At 37.8% G+C, this 25,453-nt stretch overlaps 1 protein-coding gene across 7 annotated transcripts in view; it reads left to right on the forward strand.

Annotated features, from left to right (window-relative positions):
• FNIP1 (folliculin interacting protein 1) overlaps positions 1 to 25,453 on the forward strand; it is a 101,073-nt gene that overhangs the window by 43,714 nt on the left and 31,906 nt on the right. For 2 of the 7 annotated variants that reach the window (XM_034404300.2, XM_034404308.3), the window contains exons 3-9: positions 9,970 to 10,113; positions 11,132 to 11,233; positions 14,087 to 14,187; positions 15,777 to 15,851; positions 16,087 to 16,178; positions 23,820 to 23,903; positions 24,798 to 24,869. In XM_034404300.2, the coding sequence (XP_034260191.2) occupies positions 9,970 to 10,113; positions 11,132 to 11,233; positions 14,087 to 14,187; positions 15,777 to 15,851; positions 16,087 to 16,178; positions 23,820 to 23,903; positions 24,798 to 24,869 (670 nt within the window). The remainder of the gene's footprint in view (positions 1 to 9,969; positions 10,114 to 11,131; positions 11,234 to 14,086; positions 14,188 to 15,776; positions 15,852 to 16,086; positions 16,179 to 23,819; positions 23,904 to 24,797; positions 24,870 to 25,453) is intronic. The other 5 variants (XM_034404322.2, XM_087883652.1, XM_034404329.2 and 2 more) reach the window with 3 other exon arrangements.

Genomic DNA, 25,453 nt, shown 5'->3' on the forward strand with positions numbered 1-25,453 from the left:
AGCTCTTTTGAGATAAACAAAGGTCAGTTGGTACTGCTACCTATAATGTCCCTTGTCCTTAATGGCTTAATTGTAATGCTACTCTCCTCCTTTTAATCTACTTCTTTATTGGTTCTTAGGTTCTTTTTAGGTTAACATCAAGGTTTCTCCCCGCCACTTTCAAATAAAAAATAAATCAAAAGGACAATAGGAATTTTGAGGGCATGTTCTACTAACTGCTATTCCTAAATTATGGTGGTAATTGTTTGGCCATAAACAGGTTGAAGAAATACAGATTATTGACTATATTTCTTTAAGCTGCAATGCTGTATACTTAAAATGAAGACACTGTATCTGTATCTATATCAATTTTTTAACAAAAATAAGCCAATAACTGACCACCAAAGTTGAATGATCTGCTGGTAGGAATAGAAATGTTCTGATTACATATCTCAGCTACGTGGCAAGTATCTCCCAACCTTCACTTGACAGTGTATGCTAAGTTCCTTCAGCATCCCACAACAGTTTTGCCCTTTGAAATAACATAGTGTGTGGGGCAAATGTTTTCTTGCTGTGAAAAGATCATCTGTTAACTGAATTTTAGAATTTCATGCCTTTGCTTTTTGACCCCCACATACTCAGTGATTTATATTGCCTTTTTAGAGAGAGTTTGCTACATTTGGTATTAAACACAGCTATGTTTGGAACTGTTCATCAGTAAAACAGAAGAGATTTTTGGAGTACGGTTTAATTTCATTCCCCAGTCAAAAAAGCATTGCCTTCTTCTTAACTCCTACTGGGCTGAAATGTTTTGCTTCGTGGGGCATATTATCATATAAGAAAGTCCACCTTAGTTATGATAAAGCAAGATAAAGTACTTCAACGTATGGGCATTTAAAAGCACTTCTGATAAAAAGACACTTCCATGCCAGAGAAACCATGTGATATACTTCTTAAATTTTTGACTCATGCCAAAAAGTAGTTCACTATAAATTAAATTTTAAAAGGTGATTTATGACCACAGATGTTTACATAATTCAGATCTTTTCCAGAGTCACCACTTGTGTTCCAGTTTTGAAAGTCAAAATAGAAACGGTGCTGTTGGATGCTTGTGTATGACATATCAGTACTGAGTACATTAATACTGAACATACTGTGTGATTAAACTTGGGTTGCTTAGTGTTTGGTTCTAAATAATATCTGCAAGATCCAAGTCACACTGTTTCAGATTTGGAATGAGTGCTATGCATCTCAGCAAGTTTCAAGAATACCTTGAGTTTCAATCATTAATAAATTATTTAACTAATTGGAAAGAAATATCAAATGGGGTGCCGTGGAGATAAGTTCTGTGTCCTTTATTCCTCAACATTTTCATGTATGATTTCTACAATAAGGTAGAAGGAAATGTTATCAGATCTGTAGATTGATACAAAGTTGGGTGGGTTAGCTAGACTGAAATAAGATTCAAAGTGATTTAGGTAGGTTTTGTTTCAATTTAGAGGTGCCTAATTGTGTTGAAAAGTGAACTGAAGGAAATAGAACAAAATTTAACAAAGACAAATGTGAAGTTCTTCTCTTATTAAACAAAAATTAAGAGTAGAGCTGTAAGATGACAGAAACCTATCTTTAATAGTACTTGTGAGAAATATCTTGGAATAGCAATTGATTGCAAATTCTGTATGACCCAGAAATCTGATATGATTACAGAGAAATGTTATCTTGGAGATTATCAGCAGAAATACAACTTGCGTATCACAGGAGGTAATTGTTCCCTTCTGTTTTGCTATGACCAGACCTTAAGTACTGTGGCCAGATTTGGGCAACACACACTTTAAGGAGGACTCAGAGAAATTGGATCAGCTTTAGAGAAAGGCATGGAAGACAATCAACCAGTATTTTGGAAATGGTGAAAATTGTTCGTGTGTGTGTATGTGTGTGTATGTTTTAAATATTTAAATGTTTTAAAGTTTTATGGCCAGTAGAATTATCTGAAAACCAAGACCATGTTATCTGTCAAAAGGCCTAAAGGCCACTCCTGGAACACAGATAGTCACAGATTAGCTGGTCTCCTATTTCAAATATCTGGAAGTCTTCATTCTGCTAACAGCAGGAAACCCATGCAGAATATGTTGTGGAAAATGCACAGAGGAGCTCATCTGCCATCCTTAAAAGAAGAGATGGCCACTACATTCCTGCAGCACTCTCTTTGCCCTACTAACTATGAGGGATGATTTATAGTCCACATGGGAAAAGAATTAGAATCTTCTCTTTGGGCTTTCTTCAGCTCTTCTACTTAGCATGGGATATGACCAAGCCAAAACATTCATTGAACAGTGTGCAACACGCACAGCAGGGGTGAAATGCTCTCGGTTTGGACCAGATTAGGCGATCCGGAAGCGATCGTGGTGTGTAGTTCAGCGATCCGCCCACCCGCCCTGGTGTCGTTACTTCCTGGTTTTAACCAGGAAGTAATGTGTTTTTTATCTTTTGCACATGCGCAGAAGGTTTTGCGCATGTGCAGGTCTGCACATGCATGTGAAGTGTGCGCGCGGCACGTGCACTTCCGAACCGGTAAGGAAGGTAAGTAGATTTCACCCCTGATGCACAGAGCACCAACTGCAGAGGTGGGTTTCAGGAGGTTCTGACCAATTCTGGAGAACTGGTAATAGAAATTTTGAATAGTTCAGAGAACCCGTAAATGCCATCTCTGACTGGCCCTGCCCCCATCTATTCTCTGCCTCCCGAGTCCCAGCTGATCGGGAGGAAATGGGGATTTTACAGTATCCTTCTCCTGGAGTGGGGTGGGGATGGAGATTTCACAGTATCCTTCCCCTGCCACACCCACCATGCCACGCCCACAGAACCGGTAGTAAAAAAATTTGAAACCCACCACTGACCAACTGGAACTAGCCAGGTCCCAACCTTTCTTGCCAGTGAGCACAATAAGTATATCCTCCTTCTATGGCATATTTAGATAATCTTGAAGTACCTAACCACCAAAGGGCCAATACAGAAAGGTGCCCTACCTGGAGATAATACTGCTTCAAGTCTGGACACACAGAGACTATAGAGCATGTACCTCTCCAGGGCCTGCATTACAGAGACATTTGTACTAGCCTCATCTCACCATTACTGCATAAATATACAGGGCACACATGATAATTTTGTACCTCTCTGCTGCTCTCAGATACTAACTCTGTTACAACATACGTTTTTGCCAAATTCTATACAGCAGCACTCAAGATCCACCAAAAAATGACCTGCACCATAAAACAGTCTTAATGAACATTTAACTCGTCATTCTAGAGTGCTCTATATTGCTATAGATCTAGTCTGCCACATAATAACATTTTATGTTCTCCTATGCCCATCTAATGCTCCTATCTCTTCTTTTAGATTTTTTAAAAAATTTGAATATGTGTGTTTATTTTATATTTTTTAACTTTTTATAATTATTATTTTTAGATTTCGATGTATTTTTATGCTTTTTAATTGAGGGCACCCCACCCTTCTTATGCTGTTCCTTGATTGAAATAAAGGTTTGATTTGATAAGTAGAGAACAACTTCCAGTTTTATCCAGTGTGAAAGCAATCAAGGATATGCTGTGTGTATTTACCTTGCTTATTTATTTTTAGTTCGTTGGTAAAGTCCAACATTTCTATGATTCAAGACAACATATGACTAAGAAGTATAAAATCATAACCAGGAAAAAAAATGGAATGTAAAGAAACAAAGAACCGTGTACTGTATCATATGGTACTACAATAAATCTCCTGTCATGTGCAGATGATGGTTTTAAAAGTTCATCTAAAAATACTTCCAAAACAGTAGAGTCCAAAAGGCAAACCTCACAAGACTTCCTTACCCTATAGCACTGCAGTATTGGGCTTTCCTTCATGGAGTATAACATAATACCTCTGCTCCAAAGCCACAGTGAAAGGAGAAAACCAAGAATGTCACTCTCTTCCTGTACTAGACTAACTGGGGAGTATGTCCTAATGAATTATGTGCACTTTGGAGAAGATGGTTACAGCCCTGAAAAGTGTATTATCTTCAATGGAATGTTCTCCATATTTGATTGCTTTGCCTGTGGTGGGCTGGACTTGTGTCCACTTAATTTCATTGTGATCCTGACATCACTGTTATTTTTATCATCTTGCAGTAGTAGAAGTAGAGGTGAGAGTCTAAATAAGTCTGCCTCCTCCTGTCACCTGCATTTCGTCTGATTTTCTCTTGGACACAAAGAAGTGTTCAACCTTCAAAGTTAGGAGGACCTGAGTTTAATGGGGTTGATGTGTATTCATGTCACATTTGTGCAACCAACACATTCCTGCCATGAATTTCACTCTGCTAGAAAAACCTCAAATCTTTGTAATTGCTGTGACTAGTGAGTAATTGGAGAAATTCTGCAGTGAGACTAACAAAAACGTGATTGCGATCATACAATATTTTCATGAAAGCCAGTTCTGAAAATGTGTATTTTAAGGTTTTAAATGACATGTAATTGTTTTTTGTGAACATTAAACTAGCTTTTGTCCCAGTGCCAAATTGTCCCAGTGCTAAATTTGTTGAAAATATGTTGCATTCTGAAAGGAAATTCAACATATGCATGAAAGATGCATACATTTGTAATTTTAAAGAAAAATACTATACAGATGTATTCCACATGTGTGCCAAATATTGTAATGTTTATATAGATTAAAGAAAAACCTTGTAAAAACCTTGATTTACTGTTTTTTATGCAGGTGCATGCTTGAACAATGTTTCATTTGAAAATCTCTCGTGCATACTCCCTTTTTCCCTCATAAAAATATCAAACTCTACCCTATTAAAATGTGAGTTTATCTGAAAGTAGTCCATTGTTCCTAATGGACTGAGAAATTCTGCATGACAGCTTATTTGTTTACAAGGTTTTATTTTTGTTTTTTGCTTGTTCCATCCACATCAGAATTGTTGCATAGTGTGTATAAGTGCATGTACCAGATTTTGGGTAAATGTGAGCAACAGTATGTTGACTACAAAGTAGTTTCCAGTTTAGAAATACTATCTTGCATAAAATAGTGTGAATGTGTCTGGGGGAAAAAACTTGGCTTGGATGAGCCTGTGATACCTTGGCCAAAATGCTCCAAAATTGACCAGTTTAATTATTGTCATTAACAGGGAATGCTGCATGTGGCATGGGTGTGATTAAGGCTGGAAACCAAATCTGCATCTACTCTGTGTTACCCAAAATGTGACATGAAATCCTTGTTTAGCTAAAGCTCTGTTGGGCAGCAGAGATCAGTGGGTCCAGTCTGGTAATGACCATACAGAATATGAGCTTGGGAATTTCTGTTTTTCATCATTCAAGTGACTTGACTATGAAGGGGATACCTATGTCTTCCCTTTCAATTGCTTTCTTATAATTAAATAGTTAGAAACTCCATGGATATCCATGTGCTTCAGTTCACTCATGCAGAAAGAGAAGGATTTTAAAAATTGTGATTTAAAAGAGGACATTCCTGACGGGTGGGTTCTACTTATCTTTACTACCGGTTTGCAACGGGATCGCAGTTTGAATATTTCAGCCCCTAACTTGACATTATTCAGAATATGGTATTAAAACTACTCAAATTCTCTTAGAGCTTTTCTACCCTGTTTGGGAATTCTGGACATGAAGTCTAAACTTATCTGGAATGGAGAGGGGGAAATCTCTTATATCTGTTTGACTTCTGTATTTCCACATTGCAGCATCTCATGATCATTGAGATCTTCAGATTAGAAGCTGAAATAGCACAATGGCTTTCATTTCAATAGAAAGAGAAACAAATGAAGGCAAATATACATGTCCCAGGATAATGTTGCAGGATCCAATTTGAGTCGGTCACCAGGACCAGAAAGCCTTCGGACTCATGCTTGGAGCCCATCCTCAGGGACATGTTCATATGAGAAAAGTTTACTAAGGATGAGTTCCAGAATGAGTCCGAAATCTTGGAAAATTAAATCTTTGGTCCCAGTGACCAACTCAGATTAAATCCTGCAATATTGAGAAAACTTGTGTTAATCCCAGTTCAAAATACTGTTTACTTGCCTCATGGATTCAGTGGACATAGCAGTATGGTACTTATTGTGTTGACTTCTTACACATATATGTTAGTTAAGGAGCAGAAATTCCAGTTTCCTTTATATGTAGTATTTAGTCTCCTTATTAATTTTGGAAACATAGCTTGAGCTGTGCTTGAAGCAGCAAACAGCCAATTCCTTTGTTGCATCATCTGTGGCAATTTGTTGCATCTTGTATTTCATTGACATTAAGAATTGAAAACCTTGCAAAGAAAAAAAAGGGGAGGGACATCTCAAGATATTTGATCCAGATGTCCAGTGAGTTGATTTTGAGCATATGCTTGGTTCTAAATTTGCATGTTCTAAAATTTGTCTGGCTTCCACATTTTCGGTATGATTGGCTCTCTGGCAAGCTGCTGACAGATGGCATCCAAAAGATGGTGACCATCTGACCTCTCTTTACCTATGGGGATTCTGAGGTTCATCACATTCCACTGTAAAGGCCAAAGATATAACATTTCCCAGTATTTTTGGTCAAGAAAGATGCATTCAAGATACAGTGCTCAGGAGAGCTTTGTAGAAAACTAATATGTAGGAGAACTTTTTGAAAAACAGTTCATATATTGTATACTGTAGATTTGCTAGGTTAAGCTTGGAAATGTATGGTTTGAGAAATGTATTCTATCATTCCAGGTCAAGTTCTTTTCCTTTTTTTCCCACATTGAAATATGCCTGCTTGCAACCAAGCATGATTAAGCAAGCCTTCAACATCAGCTGAATGCTAGTGTGACTTGCCTGAACAAAAATGCTGTAACTCTTAGATTCAGTGTGGTTTTATCACATGATGCAGAGCCTGGTCCAAGACGCTGTTGTTTGTCAGAGATAAAATGCAATTCTAGTTCATGGGTTCCTAGTGAAATCATATGATAGCTATTCACATGTTTTTAGCTGTTGTATGCCAAAAAAAAAAAAAACTGAAGCCAGTAGCAATTCTAACAGTGCACGAGTTCAGCTTTGTCCTTTTAATCATTGGCCTGTCATAATAAGAGGTTGTTCTTGGGAGAAGTAGTGCAATCTTAAATTCTAGCTCTGGAAAAAAACTGGCTTTGGATCAGCTGGGTCTGCATTTCTTAAACTATGGGATTAATTCCCCAGTACTATTTAGCTTTACCTCCAATTAAAGAATGAGAAAAGTGTTGTCAGAAGGTAGCCTTGAAGGTGGTAGAAGGGTGAATTTTGAATAATGGTTTATATTTCCTTCATAAAATCAGTGTCTGTTCTCTAATAATACTGTAGTTTAGGGCTCTAAATTGCTGGCCTTGGTAATTTCCAGCTCTCAACTGAATTTGACAGCAGAAAGGCTGAAAATCCCAGGGCTTCTTCCTAATCTTTTCTAATACAGATGTGCCACCTGAGTTTTAGTAACAACTTCTTGGGGAATTAAAATGCATACATTAAAAAAATTACATATTGATTTATTTCCTTCCACCCCAATAAAGTTTTCCTTTGCAAATATTATTATCGGGAGAACAATCTATGATTAATAGCTGCACTTCCACTGTTTTAAATACAGTCTGAATTTCTGTGATTCTTTTTCATTGAAGACATTGAATCAGCTCTGATCCCAAACTTTGTGGAAATGTCAGATCTCTTCAGAATAAAAGCTCATTTTTTAATGTCTGGCTTAGAACTGGGTTTTCTCATGTTTCTTTATAGCTTCTCCATTTCAAGGAATCTGTCTTAAAAACTGCTGGCTTGAATTTAGGGACAAGCCAAGGTACTTGCTGGTCGAAATGAAAGACAATATGGTAGTTAAATTTCACTTCGGCACATGCAGTGGGACACCCCGCTGAGATTTGCTTGTGGGCATAAATGAGAACCTGTAGCACTTCATTGCTACTTTCTGCCTGTTCAGCATCTATTTGCTTAATGCTGGAACCATTTCTACCTTTTTAAAAAAAATTACAATTTGATGGGTAAGCTCTTGGAGAAGACAGTGAATATTTGGGGGAGTTCTATCCCACCTTCAAATTATAACAGAATACACAGAGAACGTTTACTTGGTGGCCATAATTGTTGTTATTAAAAAAAAGCCATTGTATGCCAGAGACTAAAATTAAAAAAATGGGAATGTAACTGTGACATCAACTCCAGCAGTTGAAAAGACATGCTTGCAAATTGCTCTTGTGTGCCATATTTGTTAACAGTTGTAATGGCAGTACTGAATTATGTTTGTAGACTAGATTTAAAATAAATGGATCAAAAAGTGTCTAGTACAGTATCTATGAGATCGAAAAAGAACAGGATTTTCCAAACTCGGAGGTGTACCTCTCGGAGAGGTGCAGACAGAATCAAGGGAAGAATGTTTTAGTTATACTGTTGCAATAAATCCATTTTGCCAAAGGTTTGTTGTATTGTTTTTATTGTTCAGTTGTATTTATTTTGGTATTTGAATTTTTAGGAAAGGTGTAGACATTAAGATTACACTAAAAAGAGACAAAAAGTTTAGTGATACAGTATAAAATGAATTAACATTGTTTTTCCCTTAAGGCAGTCTCCTTTAAGGTAGTTCTACTTTTAAAACCAGAAAATATTTATCTATGTCAGTATGCATACAGTACTTTGGATTTAATTTAGAAGACATACTTTAAAATGTACTGGAGCACAAAGGCAATAGCTATTGGCAACTCATTTAAACTAGATGTGTATGTTTTCAAAACATCCTGGGAAAAGATGCAGCTGTTTTAATGAGTTCCAAATGATAATAAATTTGTGTTCCTGTCCATGTTCAAAATGAACTTGAAGTATTCGTCATTTGTAATGTGTTACTTTTCAAATACTGTTCCAATAATAATATAATGGAGAAAAATCACAAAATACAAAACCAGCAAATAGAAGTAGAAACTATTGGTAAAAGAAAGCAAAGATAATACCAATAGTAATAGGCACTTTGGTGCCATCCCAAAACATTTGGATCACCACTTGAACACAATTGGGGTTGACAAAATGAATATCAGTCAATTCAAAAGGCAACTTTACTTGCAACAGATAACATTCTGCAACAATACCTTTATAACACCTTCAAACAACATTTGCTTATCCCAGGTCCTTGGGAAGAACTGGATAGGTGGATAAAAATGCCAAATTCAATTTAAACATCTGGCTGATTGTGTGATGAACCATAATAATTTATTAAACTTGTATGCTGTTTGACTCTTAAAATTTTGGGTGGCTCACAGCAATTAAAAAAAAGTTACAATAAATAAATGAAACATTGCAGATAAAAAATAGCATGTGCAATGAAGTGAGGATCTCATTGTCCCTTGCCAAACACCAGGGTGAAGGGCTCATTCTTAAATTTAAAAATCCAATTAAAATTATTTTAAACAACAGCAGAATGGAGGCCATCTGAGTCAGGGAGGAACCTTCTTCCAGAGGGCAGTCACAGCTAGAGAGAAGGTGTCCCTGTAGAAGAGCCATATCATGGTACACACATAAAACCTACTGAATGCTCATCTTAGTTATTGACCTCCTCTATTCCTTTAATATTGAAATACTTTTGTTAATATAAAATTTCCTGGTTATCACTGTATGTGGTAGGTATTAGTTACACAATGGTCTGGAGATTGCTAAGAATAATGTGGCAATTGCATCTTTTTTTTTTTTTTTTTTTAATTTGATTTATATGCCGCCCTTCTCCGGAGACTCAGGGCGGCTTACAGTGCGTTAAGCAATAGCCTTCATACTTTTGTATATTTATACAAAGTCAGCTTATTGCCCCCACAAACTGGGTCCTCATTTAACCTACCTTAGAAAGGATGGAAGGCTGAGTCAACCTTGAGCCTTGGAGAGATTCGAACCAGCAGTAAATTGCAGGCAGCTGTGTTAATAACAGGGTGCTTTAAACCACTGTAGTACCAAGGCTCTTTTTCTTTTTCCTCCATCAGAAGCTCTGCAGTGATGCACCAGTGAAAGTGTTTGGAAAATGTTGCCAGCTCAAACCTGGAGGAGATAGTTCATCTTCTTTGGATAGTTCAATCAATTCCTCTTCTTCTTCTACTGAAACAAAAGAACATTGCCCAAAATTTCAGGTGAGTGTCCTCTGAATTGTGCTAAAATTGTTAGAAGTGGCTGGGGTTTTGGGCAGAGAGTTCTGAGCCAAGAAGAACTTTTTGGGTGATTGTCCATCTAGAACAGATGGTTGATATCGTCTGAGTCGGGAATAAGGCAATTACCTGCAGAATGGATGTTGTCCAGTGAACTGAACATTAATGATGAAGAATAGTGGACAACCAGTTCTACAGCCAATTTCACAGTCTAAGTTTACCTGGAAGTGAGGCTTGTAGAAATAAATTTAGCTTTTTTTAAATATGCATATCCTAAAACTTTATTGTGGAAAGGGGCACAGAGGCTCGAGGGGTTAGGATGCTGGCTTGACAAGCAGCACACTTGTTTTTTCATTTTAAATATTTTGAAAGGCTTGTACAGTAGAGTTCATTTTATGGAAAGTAGTTGGAACAGGTTAAACGATAGATGTTTGCTTGCTGTCACTTTAAAAGAGTTATGAACTGGCATTCACTGAACCTGAGTTACACTTTAAGAGAGGTTTTGGCTACTAGTACAGCCAGTCATCTGACTGATGTATTTCTGTCATCTCACCTTGTGCTGAGAGAAGTATTTTCTATTAAGCCTTCCTAAAATAGAGCTGAGCCTTTCTATTCTTTGTAGTGGAGTAGTTCTCTGTTTAAGACTGTCTGATCCTAACATGACACATTCTGGATGACTTCTTGACTGATACCGGTGGACCTGATCTCTTAGCAAAACTTTGCTAAGAAAGTTAGCCTCCCCATTTTATCATTTACACCTTGTCTTTTGGTCTCAAATACACAAATATCTTTTTTTGTATTGCATCAGTTAAATTGAAAATTGTAATTTTTTTTTTAATCTCTTCATCAAGGCCAAATGTGTGGGTTGATGAAGAAAGAACAGGGATCATGTTGAATTCTGTTTTTAGAATAGAAAATAAGAATAACATTTTGCAGCCTGTTATACCTTATTTAACTTCCATGTCAGAGAGGTTTTTTAAAAAAGGATCTCTGTCTCAATCAGTGCTTTCTGCCAAGTAGTCCCATATTCAATGAATGTGGTGCATCCAGAATTAAAGAGGCAGACCACGTAAATTCTTTAAGAGGTGCAGAGGGAGTGGATAAGGTAAATATAAGGAACTGCATGTAAATGTCTAACACAATGGAATTCGATTTTTTCATAAATAGATGTGCAAAGTATTTGCAAAGTTAATTTGTAAAATGTAGAATGGACATCGGGTTTTTATTTGTCAAAAGCGGCAGGACATGATACACATGTTATTAAATGATAACAAGATTGTTTACATCTACAAGCAAAGCTTTTTCTTACTGCTCTCCACCAGCCACTGATCTTCAGGGATGAGAGATTCCAACAGCCATCATTGCTAAGACATTGTTGATAGTAAAATTAACATTTATGTAGCAGAGCAAACTTTATTAATAAAACCTCTCTCAGCCCAGCCCAGCCTGTTAATATTCTGTTAATGGAGAGGGATCATTTTTTTTTTCATTCTATAATTGAATGACAAGGAGGTAATAGGCAATGTGTTTTCTCATGATCTACACCAGAGGTGTCAAACTCAATTTCATTGAGGGCCACATCATGGTTGTTTGACCTTGGTGGGGTGGGCGTGGCCAGCTCAATGACACTCATGTCAGGGACGCCTGTGGTGGCCTGAGCACTCTGAGCACTCTGCCAGTGAAAACAAGCTCCTGAGCTCCGTTTTGGGCTGTGATGGCCTCCTGCAACCCTCTGCCAGCGAAAACAGGAGGCCATCGCAGCCCAAAACGGAGCCCAGGAGCCTGTTTTCACTGGCAGAGGCACTGTAGGCTTGTCCTTTGCTATTTCCAGGGCAGGCCTGTGGGCCAGATCTAAGCACCCTGTGGGCCGGATCCGGCCCACTTGACACCCCTGATCTACACCTATGCCATGATGATAGGATGTGTGAAGGAACAATATGGATTGACAATAGGTGTTTTTTCACATGTACATGAATTGGACATTTTTCACGGTATAGAACAATTATGGGATGAAGCAATGGCAGAGATATTAATATGTGGCAGCCAATATAAATTATTATAAATTTATTCATCCATTTTTATCTGTCATTGAAAAATAGCTAAAATCAGTCTTGCAAGAGTCTAAAATGCAGGTGTTTATCTCTACTTTTGTGATCATTAGTATAACAGTAAGTTTTGTAAACATCTACATGTTTTATTTGCATGTTGTGTAAATTCTGCTTCTAATCTGAGTGGGCACCATTGTCAGTTACATGTAAGATACACACACACACACACACACACACACCTGTAAAGAAAATTTCACACAACTTTAAAATTGGGGAAACTGGAAAATTTTAACTATCCATGAGATCAGCCAAAACTCATTATCTCCTAATGCATTTCTAGAACAGATGAAGTGCATCATGGGATGCATAGCTTCTATAGTAATCCATGTAAAATCATCCCGGTTTTCTTCTAGAAAGAAGAAAAATCTAGCAAATTTTCTTGCTTGATGCCTAAGGATTTATCAAACCATTATTTGGGGGGTGTTTTTTGGTTTTTTGGTGACCCCCCCTTGAAAATTATGTTCTTCAAGTTCCTAAATCTAGCAATGGTTGATGTCTTAAATAGTGTATTAAAAAGTTCACACACATTTATATAGAATATCAAAATACAAGCTTATTTTGTTTTACATTTTGTCAATTCATCTTATTATATTTGATTTTACAATTTGGTATAAATGGCAGTTTTGATTATAATTGACAGAGTAACTATTTCTGTTTCCTGATGGAAAAATAACCTAGAATCTTGTTTACCATTAAAATAATTTTCTTTCCTGTCAGGTACCTTGATACTTAGAAACATTTCTCCCATTATGGTACAAAATGCCAGTACCTACAGGATAATCGAGGCATATATTATTATCCTGTAGTGTGATATATGTGATTACTGCCTAACAGTTTTAAGTGCTCTGACAGCAGGTATGGAAAGTGTGTGAAATTCTAAGCCCTTGAGTGCAGAAGTTGCTGTGTTCATGTTAAAAGCAGATACAATATAGTGAACTAAGCTATTCAAAGAGTTGTGCATTCTGTATTACTGGTTTAAATCCACAGGCAGAAATATCTATGGGGCAATAGACTATTATGTTACACTGGGTTTGTTATTTTTCTCACAGGATTTAGTTCCAATATGCACCTCTCCCATCAAATCAAATTACATCCTTTAAGACAGAATGGCCAAATACCAAGAGAGTATCAAAGTCCATGTGCCTGGAGTATTTGCTCAAGATAAGAAGCGAGGAGGAAAACTGACAGCAGATCAGGCTTTTGAGGCACATGATGTCCTGCAAGGCAAGCCATAAGATAGGGGTGAACAGTTTTTTACTCCGGGGCTGCGTGTGCCATCATGAGTCCCCTCTGGTCAAATGTCAGGAGCGTCTCTTCCTACTATATTGAAGTGCTAAGTCTGAAAATTGCAGCGTAAGCCCTCAAGCAGGCTTAGTGCAAAACAAGGGAAAGGGAAAGAAGAAGAAAAAAACTGAAAACAATCCCTGTTCACATGTTCAAACACCGAGTAAAATCTTGGCCCTGCCACATGTGAGATGTGATCCCATTCATTTTGCATCACATATGTTGGAGCCCTTGGCATCCACACCTGCCATAAAATCACAACAGTTAATGTGTGGAGAGCAGCAGCAGGTGCAGAAGATTTTGATTCTGCCCGAAGATTATTTTCAGCATGAGGAACAGCTGCCATCTACAGCAACATTTAGATCTATGAATCTAAAGAGCCAACATGAACCCGCATAATATCTTGGTACCTGAGGATGGGGCTTATGTGTGTGTAACACATGCACTCGTCTTTTGTTGAATGTATTTATAGTTGTCATGTTCCTTCATTTCCCATGCCCTACCTGAAGAATGCCTTAAAAGTGATCACCGGGCAACGTAGTTATTAGCAGTGTTTTTTTTTTCAGGGTTCTCGATGTTCTTCAGATGCCAACATGCTTGGGGAGATGATGTTTGGCTCTGTGGCTATGAGCTACAAGGGTTCAACTTTAAAAATCCACCAGATTCGGTAAAGATTATTTTTTGTTATATAGAATCTTATTTCACCTTGCAACCAGACTTCTGGAGGTATTTTACCTCTTGTAGTATGAAGATAATATAGAAAGGACAGTGTGGGGAGAAGAAATGTAATTCTTCTGGGGTTTGGAGCGGGATGGTGGTGGTTGGATTTTGCATTCCATATTCAAAACGGGGGTGGGGTGGGAGTTCCCATACATCTTCCCAATGAAACATATTTCCTGTCCTTCAGTTTTTATCAGGGATTTATGGTAAATTCAATAGCTGTGTATATTGGACTGTGTACAGTGTGGCAGTGGTGGGACAGAGATGGAGGGTCAGGTGTGTATGATGTTCCACAGGCATTTTTTAGCCCAGGAACCCAAATTGATTGTGATTACTGAAAACTGACAACACACTTGGATGCTATGGGAAATATGAGGTGGGAAATAAATATGGAGTATAAATACTAAGTAGGCATGTCATTATTTAAAAATGGCCCAAACCTTCCAAAACTGTTCCCAAGACCCTCTCAAGTGGCCCTATCCATTTTGTAGCCTTCATTGCCTTAATTACGTCAAAGCCCTCCATCACCCCTGCTGTAGTCAAGTACTTCTTTCCAGAATTTTATGTTGTTGAGTACGTGCAGAATAATTTTAATTATGTGGTTTTGATATGCTTATCCCCAGCTAGTTACTTTGTGTGCTTTTCATCTGTATATATTTAAAGCCAGAATCCCACAGCTCACAAATAAGCATGCTGTTCCATTATTACCCTAGTTGTCCTTCAGTGTGGAAAAACATGGAATATATAATTTTTACAGAAAAAATAATGCAGCCATCTGTTAAGCTCATCACAGGGTGGGTTGAGTCTACAGAAATTAAGGTTGATTCTGATGGGATTTAAGAGCAATAGTAGACCCATATATTTGGGATATTACAAATAATTTTATAGAGAGAAGTTCCCTAAAGATGGGCTCCAGCATGAGTCCAAGAGTATGGAAATCCCATGGTCCCAGTGACCGACCCAGATTGGATCCTGCAATAATTTTATATAGTAAAATTGAACTTTACAATGAGTTTTCCAAAACAGGGCTCTTAGAAAAGTATTATCGCATGAATGTTTCTTTCTTAAAATTCAGAGCAGGATTGTTGGTTTCTGGTGTTTAGTATTGCTTTTATGTGCTTATGTGCTTCATGCCTAAAATTGAGGTGTGTTTATGATGATTAGCTAACATGGGGAAAAAGCAAATGAACCCTATTTTAATATAATTAAATAAATTGGTTTTTTTTCCCCTTTAGCCCACTATTTTTGGGGAATGCTTTGGAATGTTCATTTAGTAATGAATTTAGTAGAATTTAGAACCTTAAAACAGTGTTTCTCAACCACAGCCACTTTTAAGAGGTGTGGACTTCAACTCCCAGAATCCCCCAGCCAGTATGCTTGCTGGAGAATTCTGGGAGTTGAAGTCCACACCTCTTAAAAGTGGCTGAAGTTGAGAAGCACTGCCTTAGAGAGACTATGTATACTCTAGTGCCCCTATGAATGTGGATTGCTGTTTGATGAGGACATCTTTTCATTCTTATTCTCTTGGCTTCACAGCTCTCCTCCACAGCTTATGCTGAGCAAAGTTTTTACAGCTCGAACAGGAAGCAGTATTTATGGAAGTTTAAACACGTGAGTACATTAGAAAGAGCATGTGATCATTAGGAAGTGATAGAGACTGGTGGTTTTGGTTTCTTCAGGAGAATAGATTGTCTCTTGCTAGTTCCTTTTTTTCCTCTAAGGATTCCTCTTTCATTCTCAGAAGACATAAGGGTGCAGTGGGAAAAGGGGGGTAAGACAGAACCGATAACTAAAGGCAAACGTCACAAAAGAAGATTGTTTTCTTTCTTTCTTTTTTTCCCTGTAGGCTTCAAGACAGTCTTGAGTTTATTAATCAAGATAATAATACTTTGAAGCCAGATCATACCACAGTTATGAATGGACTGCTTATGAACATAGGTAATTTTCTTATTTACAAGATAAAACCTTTAACGATTGACACAGATTAATCTGACCCATACTAAAATATCTTTTTAAAGAAATGCTATAGGAGCTAAGGCAGCCATTACTCTCAATTCAAACACAGCTCATGACACTGCGGACACTCATGAAAATGTTTACTGCGGTGTGACTATTTGGAAGAAGTTGATGAAGTCAGTTGAAATCTCTTTATGATGAGAATAACCATTAGCCTAATATAAACTATGAAATGTTTCCCTTATTAGAATTCTATTCTAATTAGATAAAACTATACTATTTAAAATTTAAACATGTGCACATCACAAAATATTATATATTTATTATCATGTGAATATGTAAAGAATGTGATATGTGAGATATAGTTCATAGTTCCAGTTGGTTTGTTCAGTTGTTTTTTTTTTAGCTTAAATACTTACATTCGCTTTCATTCTACATTTCAGGGCAATCACAACAATATAATAACAAATAACATATTTAAAATATTAAATCTGGTAATAAATAAAAGTGTCTGGCAAGTGAGTTTTCACCTGACCCCAAAATATTGTAATGCAGGTGTACTACTGTACTTTTTGGAGTATAAGACACACTTCAACCCCCTAAAAGAGGGTGGAAATGTTGGTGCATCTTATACACTGAATACAGCTATTTTTGGCCTCCTGAAGCCCCGCCCCACGCGTCACGTTTTTCGGAAAAACAGGGCACGCAGAGGCTTTGGGAGGCCTGCAAAGTGCTCCTGGGGGCTGGGGAGGGCAAAAATGCCCCTGTTTTTGCAAAAAACTGACCCATTTTTGGCCTCCCAAACCACCCATGCTTTGCGTTTTTGCCCTCCCCAGCCCCCAGGAGCACTCTGCAGGCCTCCCAAACCCGCTGCGTGCCCTGTTTTTACAAAAACCGGGATGTGCAGAGGGTTTCAGAGGCCTGCAGAGTGCTCCTGGGGGCCATGGAAGGCAAAAGCTTTTTTTTTCTTGCTTACCTCTTCGAAATCTTGGTGTGTCTTATACACCAGTGTGTCTTATAGTCTGAAAAATATGGTATTCCATAGATGGTGAAAGGATAATAAAGAAAAATACTTCAGAAAAAGATGCTAACAGCTCACATGGGACAGTTCCCTCCAAAGTTTGCATAATAAGCAGCATCTAGTAATTAAAATTGTGACAGTTGTATTCTTCATCAGTTGACCCTTCTGGCAAAGCTATGTAGCTGCTTTGCATGAATCCCAACAAGTGAATGTAGGGCATGGATCATGACTATCAGTCTCCTGAAAGGACTGCAGTAATAACTCAGCTGCCACTAATAAAAAATTATCCTTGCTGACCTTGGTTGTCATCACAGCCTGCAGAGACAATGATGGATCTATTGATCCATGAATATGTTTCATATACCATATACATGACATAACTCACATCAACTGCTTTGGACACATGACAGCAGGAAGAGGAAAATGAACAGGAGCACAGTTGTTTTCAAACAAGAAGACTGGCTTGTTCTTCCCAAAAGTTTTTAAGTTGACTTGGGAGACCGTCAACTTGAACTCTGAGATCCCCACTTCATACCATGCTGCAAGCCTCCTACAAATACTGCTCTTCAGAGTTCAGGGAGCCTTTGTGATAGAATAGAATAACAGAATTGGAAGGGACTTTGGAGGTCATCTAGTCCAACCCCCTGCTTAGGCAGGAAACCCTACACCACTTCAGACAAATGGATATCCAATATCTTCTTAAAAACTTCCAGTGTTGGAGCATTCACAACTTCTGGAGGCAAGTTGTTCCACTCATTAATTATTCTAACTGTCAGGAAATTTCTCCTTAGTTCTAAGTTGCCTCTCTCCTTGATTAGTTTCCACCCATTGCTTCTTCTCCTGCCCTCAGCTGCGTTGGAGAATAGTTTGACTCCCTCTTTGTGGCAGCCCCGAGATATTGGAATACTGCTATCATGTCTCCCCAAGTCCTTCTTTTCATTAAACAATGAAATAATGTTGCATAATAATGTTGCCTAATTGTTCAGAGAAGCTGCAGAAATTCTGCCGGGTGCCTTGCATTTCCACTCTTTAGTTTAGTTATCCTTTATTTTTAAGCATTTCCTAGAAAACATGAAGAGAGCCAGTTTGGTATACTGGTTTAAAGCATCAGGCTAGAAGCCAAGAGACAGTGAGTTTTATTCCTGCTTTAGGCACAACGTTAGATAGTGACTTTGAGCCAGTCACTCTCCTTTAGCCCTGCAAAGAAGGCAAGGCAAGCCATGTGAAAACCTATTTATTTCAACTAGCTGGGCTGGCTTGAGTTAAATTTTTAAATTGATTTTAAATTGGATTGTTTTAATTTACGGCCAAAATATTTAATTATTTTAAACTGTTTTCAAATTTTGTATGTTCTGTTTTTACTTTGGCTGTTCACCGCCCTGAGTCCTCTTTGGAGAAGGGCGGTATAGAAATTGAAACAAATAAAATAAATAAATAAATGTCCAAAATTGCCAAGACAATTGCAGAGACTTGCCCAGACAATCGCCAGAAATCAAGACTGACTCAAAGCCATACATACACACAAAGGAAATAAGAAGAATGAGCTTTATTAACCATGATTATGTTTACTGGGGGTTTTGGCTGGAGTTTGCTGCCCTTACTCATACAGCTGTTCCTCAGCAGTCTAATTAATCTTCAATAATAGCACTCTGCCAAGAATATGATGATCCAGACAAAATCCTTTCCTTTTCCTATAAGGCATATCATTTATATTTGTTACCTAAGGCGCCATCTGTTTGAGCAGAATGATTTCAGACTAAGCACCCACACAGTTTATGTAGTTAGTTGCTTATTGTTTGAAATGAATTATTTGGCTCTCTAGTGCCAAAACCCATAGCGCGGCTGAAAGATCAATGCATACTGAATTTATATATTGGGATTGCTTCATCCTTGGATGAAAGATTCGCTTAACACCCTTTTAATCCATTTATTTGACCAATATCACTCACCTTTTAGAAACCGACTTGGAATAGAAAGCGAAAGATCAAGAACATAAAACAAAACGATTTGTTTTTACTTGTGGAACCCTATTGCTTTCACGTACTGTACATCTTGAAATAATTGAAGTATAATTTTCTGATCCCTGCAAACTACAACATAACACACTCATTTTAACTGTTGCTGTCCTTCCTCTCTGTCCTTTACTAAATTTAAACTTCCCCAGCAGAGAATGGCAGATCACTACAATGGACAAGGGTTGCAACTCCGATTTAAAGTGTAACTGCAAGCCAGTTTTATGTTCAAATGAGTTGGCACTGTGGGCAGTGGCATGGAAAGGAAGCTTTGTGTGCACTAGGCACCGTATCCATGGAAAAATGTCAGTGTGGTAGGATTTACAAGTATAACCTAGATTTATAAAATGAGTGTTAAACTATAATTACATAATGTAAAATTAGCATAATTGAAGCTCTTCGGTACTGTATTAGTATGGGCCAAATTTGTTTAATATGTTTTAAATTGTTTTTAAATTTTATATTGTATGTGTTTTATCTTTGGCTGTTCACCGCCCTGAGTCCTTCGGGAGAACGGCGGTATATAAATCCAAATAAACCTAAACCTAAACCTATTCCTTAATGCTGCTTATTTATCTATGCCCAGTTTAAGAGTCGTTGACTTAACAGATATGTAAGTTGTAATATCAAAAAGAAATGGAAAATGAATGGCTAGTGCAAATAGTTGAATTATTAGGTAATCCTTGATTTATGACTACATTTGGGACCAGAATCTTGGATGTTGAACAAAGCAGTCATTAAGTGAAACACACAAGGCTATTTCTCTCAACAACTGCGATTTGGGAACTTCTGGCTGTGGTCTTTAAGCCATCTCATGAGTTAATTGGATGAAGTTCTAGGGAAGAAATATGGGATGTCACGGGGGGCGGGGGGAGGGAGACCCGGGAGATTCCACTCAGGAGCTTATAAACCCTCCCTACCAAAATCCAAGCAGCATTTTCAGCACCTGAGGCATTCCACACTTCCTTCTGCTTGGATTTTGGTTCCCTCTTGTCTCGGGGGGTTGCCTAAAAGAGCTGCCTGTTAAAGAATTTCAGGTCCTCTTTATGCACAGAAGGGAACTCCTTTGGTGGGGGCAGGCATGGAGCTAAAATCTTTAGAATTTCAACTCTGTTTTTGCACCCTGCTGAAGGAATTCAGCTCTTTCACTGCACAGAAGGGAATTCCTTTTACAGGGTACAAAAATGGAGCTGAAATTCTAAAGAATCTTTAGGATTTCAGCTCCATTTCTGCACTCCATCAAATGAGTTCAGTTCCTCTCTGTAGGCAGGTCTTTCAGCCCACCTTCAGAGCTGAGAGGAAGCTATCTTTGTGCGGGGTAACAGCTTTCACTCTTTCCTGCCAGCTTCCCCATTGATTTTCTGGGGAAGCCATCAGAGAAGATAGCAAATGATGATCACATGATCGTGGGGTGCTTGGCAACCAGTCATAAATGCAAATAGGTTGCCAAGCACCCAGATTGTAATCAAGGGACCATGGGGGTGTGTGCAACATTTTGCAACAGGCAGAAGTTCTTTATGGGCCATAAAGCACCCTTTTTGAGACCGCTGTAATTCTGGACCTACATTAACCAATAGTAGCATGTCTAAGATTACCTATATATATACACTGGAATAATTACAGTCTCCTGAATAAAGGAAATAGCTTTTTGCTAACCATTGAACTTAATAACAGCCCATTTGTATGTATTTTTAAAACCTAGAGAGAAAAGTACTGGATTTTACTTTTATACGTCACTTTATGCAGTATATTAAGAAAGATAATTATTTTTCTGTAGTTTTGCATATTAAAAAAACCGTACAAACCTAGATTAATGCATAATCTGCTCATCAATATTTGTTTACAGTCCATGCTTCAGAGTCAGGCAGTACAAAAATGAGTTAATCTGTAACCAGAGCAGTTCTAGAAGCTAAATCAAATAGAAAGAATACTTATGAATACTTATGAGTCATTGATTCTTGCTAATTCTTGGGTTTTTCAGAAGGTTGTTGTGTGCTTTTGTATGTGGGTTAGCCAACCTTTCCAACCCATCTCTCTTCTGGTGGAACACTTAGTAATTCTGCTTACCATCTTTTGAAGCAACTAGAAAAGAATTTTTATCACTGTGCAGCTGTTTGAATATTAGAATCCATGCCTACACCCACACACAGTGAAGAGAAGTCCCGGGTTCAATAGTCATCATTCTGTTATTCATGGAAGTAGTCCTTTATTTACGACTGTAATGGAATCTGGAATTTCTGTTGTAAGTCATAACAGTCATAAGTCGAAGCACCTGTGTGACCAGGCCTAACTTTATGACTTTTTTGTGGCAGGAGCTTTATAATAGGTCATCTATCTATCTATCTATCTATCTATCTATCTATCTATCTATCTATCATCAATATAGTTATAATGCTAGCTCACCAATCAATATATTTATATGGCTGTTCTGAAAATGCCAGAAACTAACAAGACATCCTATATTGTGGTCACATGACCCAAAAATGCTTCAACCAGCGGTAAAGGTGAGCAGGTTGACAAGTGCCTTTAATGCTGTCATATGACCACAGGGGTTTGTGTAGTCATCAGAACTCTGGAAATGAGTCGTAAATAGCTTTTGGGGGATACATTGTAACTTTGGTCATTAAGCCACCAGTCGTACGTTGAGAACTCCCTGTACTACTAGTGATTTACACCTAAATCTGGGATCAAAGGATACTGTTCTTATTTTCTTCTGACAGAAGAGAAAGTACAAGGAATGCTTTTCTTTCACTCAACTCAAAACATTTTTTTATCTTTCTTGCAAGAGGGAAGAAAATTTCACACACAGGGCCAGAATTCCAGGCACAGCATTCAGCATTAGCTTCCATTTGCTTTGGTGAAAATATTATGACATTTTTTGGTTAGAAACAAGATGTGAACGTGAAATTACTCAGAGGCATAAGAGAGATAAAGGTCTCCTTTCATTTCATTTTCTGGCAATAAATCAATTCCACAAGGATTTGGATGAGGCTAAGAAAAAAAAAATATCTGTCATTCATTAGAGCTGGAAAATTGGATTGAACTGAGACTTTGGGGTAGAAGACAAAACTATGGATCATCTTTTGAAGGGTCCTTGGGGAGATGTCAAAGGGATGTAGAACTGTGCCCTAGGCATTATGTCTTTGTTTCTGCCAACTCTGGCTCCATTGCCACGGAAATGGTGAGAGGGCAATAAGGCAACTCCTGTTAGAAGGCTACAATCTGGGCTGAGGGACAGTATGTCAAAGTGATTTGCCTCCCTCATGTCATATTTCATATGTGGAAGTTAAGTGTGCATGCGCAAGTGCACAAATTACAGGTAGCCCTCAACTTACGACCACAATTGAGCCTAAAATTTATGTTAAGCTAAGTGGGAAATTAGTTAAGTGAGTTTTGCCCTATTATATGACTTTTTATGATTTTACCACATTTATTAAGTGAATCACTGCAGTTGTTAAATTAGTAGCGCCATTGTTAAGTGAATCTGGCTTCCCCATTGACTTTGCTTGTCAGAAAGTCACAAAAGGTGAGCACATGATCCGGGACACTACAACCATCATAAATATGAAACCAGTTGTCAAACATCCAAATGTAAATCACATGACAATGGGGATGCTGCAATGGCCGTAAGTGTGAAAAAAAATTTTTTTTTTTAATTTGATTTATATGCCGCCCTTCTCCGAAGACTCAGGGCGGCTTACAATGTGCTCAGCAATAGCCTTCATCCTTTTGTATATTTATACAAAGTCAGCTTATTGCCCCCACAAACTGGGTCCTCATTTCACCTACCTTAGAAAGGATGGAAGGCTGAGTCAACCTTGAGCCTTGGCGAGATTCGAACCCTGCAGTAATTGCAGGCAGCTGGTCTTAATAAGCTTAATAACAGGGTGCCTTAAACCCCTGTACTACCAAGGCTCTTAAAGTCACTTTTGTTATAAGTCACTTTTTTCAGTGCCATTGTAACTTTGAATGATCACTAAATGCACTGTTGTAAATCGAGGACTACCTGTTGTTCCTTTAAAAGATTTTAATCTGTTTTCAAAATAGATTATTTATGGGTTTACTATGAGGATTTGTGAATTGAGACAATTGGGGGAAGGGGAAGAATTCTACAAAGAGGATTTTTATTAAATAAGGTTTATTCTCTGCACAGGTACATATAAACATTTAAAGCAAAAGGCATCTCTTCAGCCCAGAAAAACTTAAGAAAATAAGTTTTGGTAGATAAAGAGAATTTTTCTACATTTATAAAATTATTAGGTGCTTGATGTATCATCAAACTAATACAAGTCCATAATCAGGGCCGTCCATATATGTACTCGTGTTGTAATTAGTAATTATTTGAAGCTTTTACCTCATGTACTGATTTATTCAGAATGGGGGGGAAAAACCCTCCTGCATTAAAACTGATACGTAAATCTGGGAAGGCAGTACAGTTTGAAGTCCTACACTGTATTCAGGTGTAAAAGGTGTGGGTTTTGCTGTGTTTGTGGGTCTGCGTTTGTGTTGGCTTACATCTTCCCCTCCACAGAATCTGTTCTGCTTTACTAACCTCATTCTTTCATGTGTATTTTACATTTTGCCATGTAGGTTTCTCACAGCTTTGCAGCCCTAGGCGGGCATTCTCTGAACAAGGTCCGCTCCGCCTGATCCGGAGCGCCTCTTTCTTTGCAGGTTTGCTATGTGCTGTATGGATAGACTAGTTGGTTTGACAAAACTGAGTGGATCTGTAGTTTGGCCTTGGAAATAAGACCTTTAGTCACAGAAGAGACAATAAGGTCTCCCCCACTCCTTCCAAAAGTGAAATCCCTATCATCTTCAATTCACGTCAAACTGAGGAAATCATTTGGGGTTTGGAAATCCCTAACTATATAGGGATTACTCATTAGCTTCTGCAAAACTGAATTAATCTTAATGATAAAAAACATTTTATTTCACCATTTGCTTAAACCTGAACTAAGCTGCTCCTGTTTGGCTTTCCATTATCCAAGTTTTATTTCCATGGCTGATTTAGATTTTTTTTTCTTTTCTTTTCGTGGATCTGCAAATCTATGATTTCTGAAATAATTTTGATCAAGAAACTTTTGATTTGGCAGATTGGAGTTCTAGCTTCTGCTTAGAATTTCGCCTCTGGTGAATAAGAATTGGCTGCAAATGCAGATAGTGTCATGCTTAATTGAAGAAGCAATAGAAGTGCAAATCCAGATCTGATGCGTTGTAGAGCACCCATCGTATAGTGCTTGTCATACTCTTCTTTTTATTTTAGCACTGCTTACAGCTTGGTACCAAGTGCTTTTGCTCCATGGCTAACCTCACTTTTTCGATAATATTTCATTTCTGTTGAAATGAAGAGGTGGGCTGCCAATACTGCCTGAACCTTTATAGAAGATACCTGTGTATGACTAGATCTGCTTTGCAGTGTTCCTTGGTGATGGGTATGCCTTGCTGTTATTTTCAAAGTTCTAAATGAAGTCACCAATGAGCATGATTATTTGGTAAATTAAATGGAGCATGAGATGGTGCGAAGGTTTTATGAACTTGGATTAATGGCTGGTCTTCTCTGCATAGTTCACAGCAACCCTATGGACATGCCTGGCAGAGAGCTGAATGAAGACAGAGACAGTGGAATTGCAAGATCTGGTAATGTTGTTTATTAGTATCATAAGGGCCTGGGTTTTTTTTATTGTATAATTATTTTGCCATTGTATATCTTTTTGGTTGGATTACTAAGGCTTAATATGTTTTCTTATCTGATACAATCTGAACCTAGCCAATTCTTCTTTCATTCATGGTAAGCAAACCATGGCTTAGCATAATATTCCTTGCTAGTTCAGCAAAACCATAAAATGTATTAGACGTTCTTAAGAATAACTCGCCAAACAGTTTGCTGAATGCTGCAACTTGAAAATACTTGATCGTGTTTTAGCAGAAAGAAATATTCCATTATAAAGGTATTGCTGTGGGGTTAGATAATTTTAAGATAAGTGTTTGACGGTGGAGGCAGCCTGTAAAAAAAACATTTCTTCCAGTGCATCCTGTGTGTATCAGTCTATAGACAGGATGCAAAACAAAATAAAGATAATATGGATGTGAGTCTGTATCTGGCATCTGGGTTACTTTATAGAAGAAGAAGAAACATATAACCACTACAGAAAGGAGAAAGCCTTTCAAGCAATAATAGTTACATATGTTCAGATTTTGCTTCTCACATTCACAAAATAAAC

Source organism: Pantherophis guttatus, chromosome 2 (assembly GCF_059756535.1).
Source record: "Pantherophis guttatus breed Tessera chromosome 2, ASM5975653v1, whole genome shotgun sequence".
In the NCBI taxonomy this organism is placed as follows: domain Eukaryota; kingdom Metazoa; phylum Chordata; class Lepidosauria; order Squamata; family Colubridae; genus Pantherophis; species Pantherophis guttatus.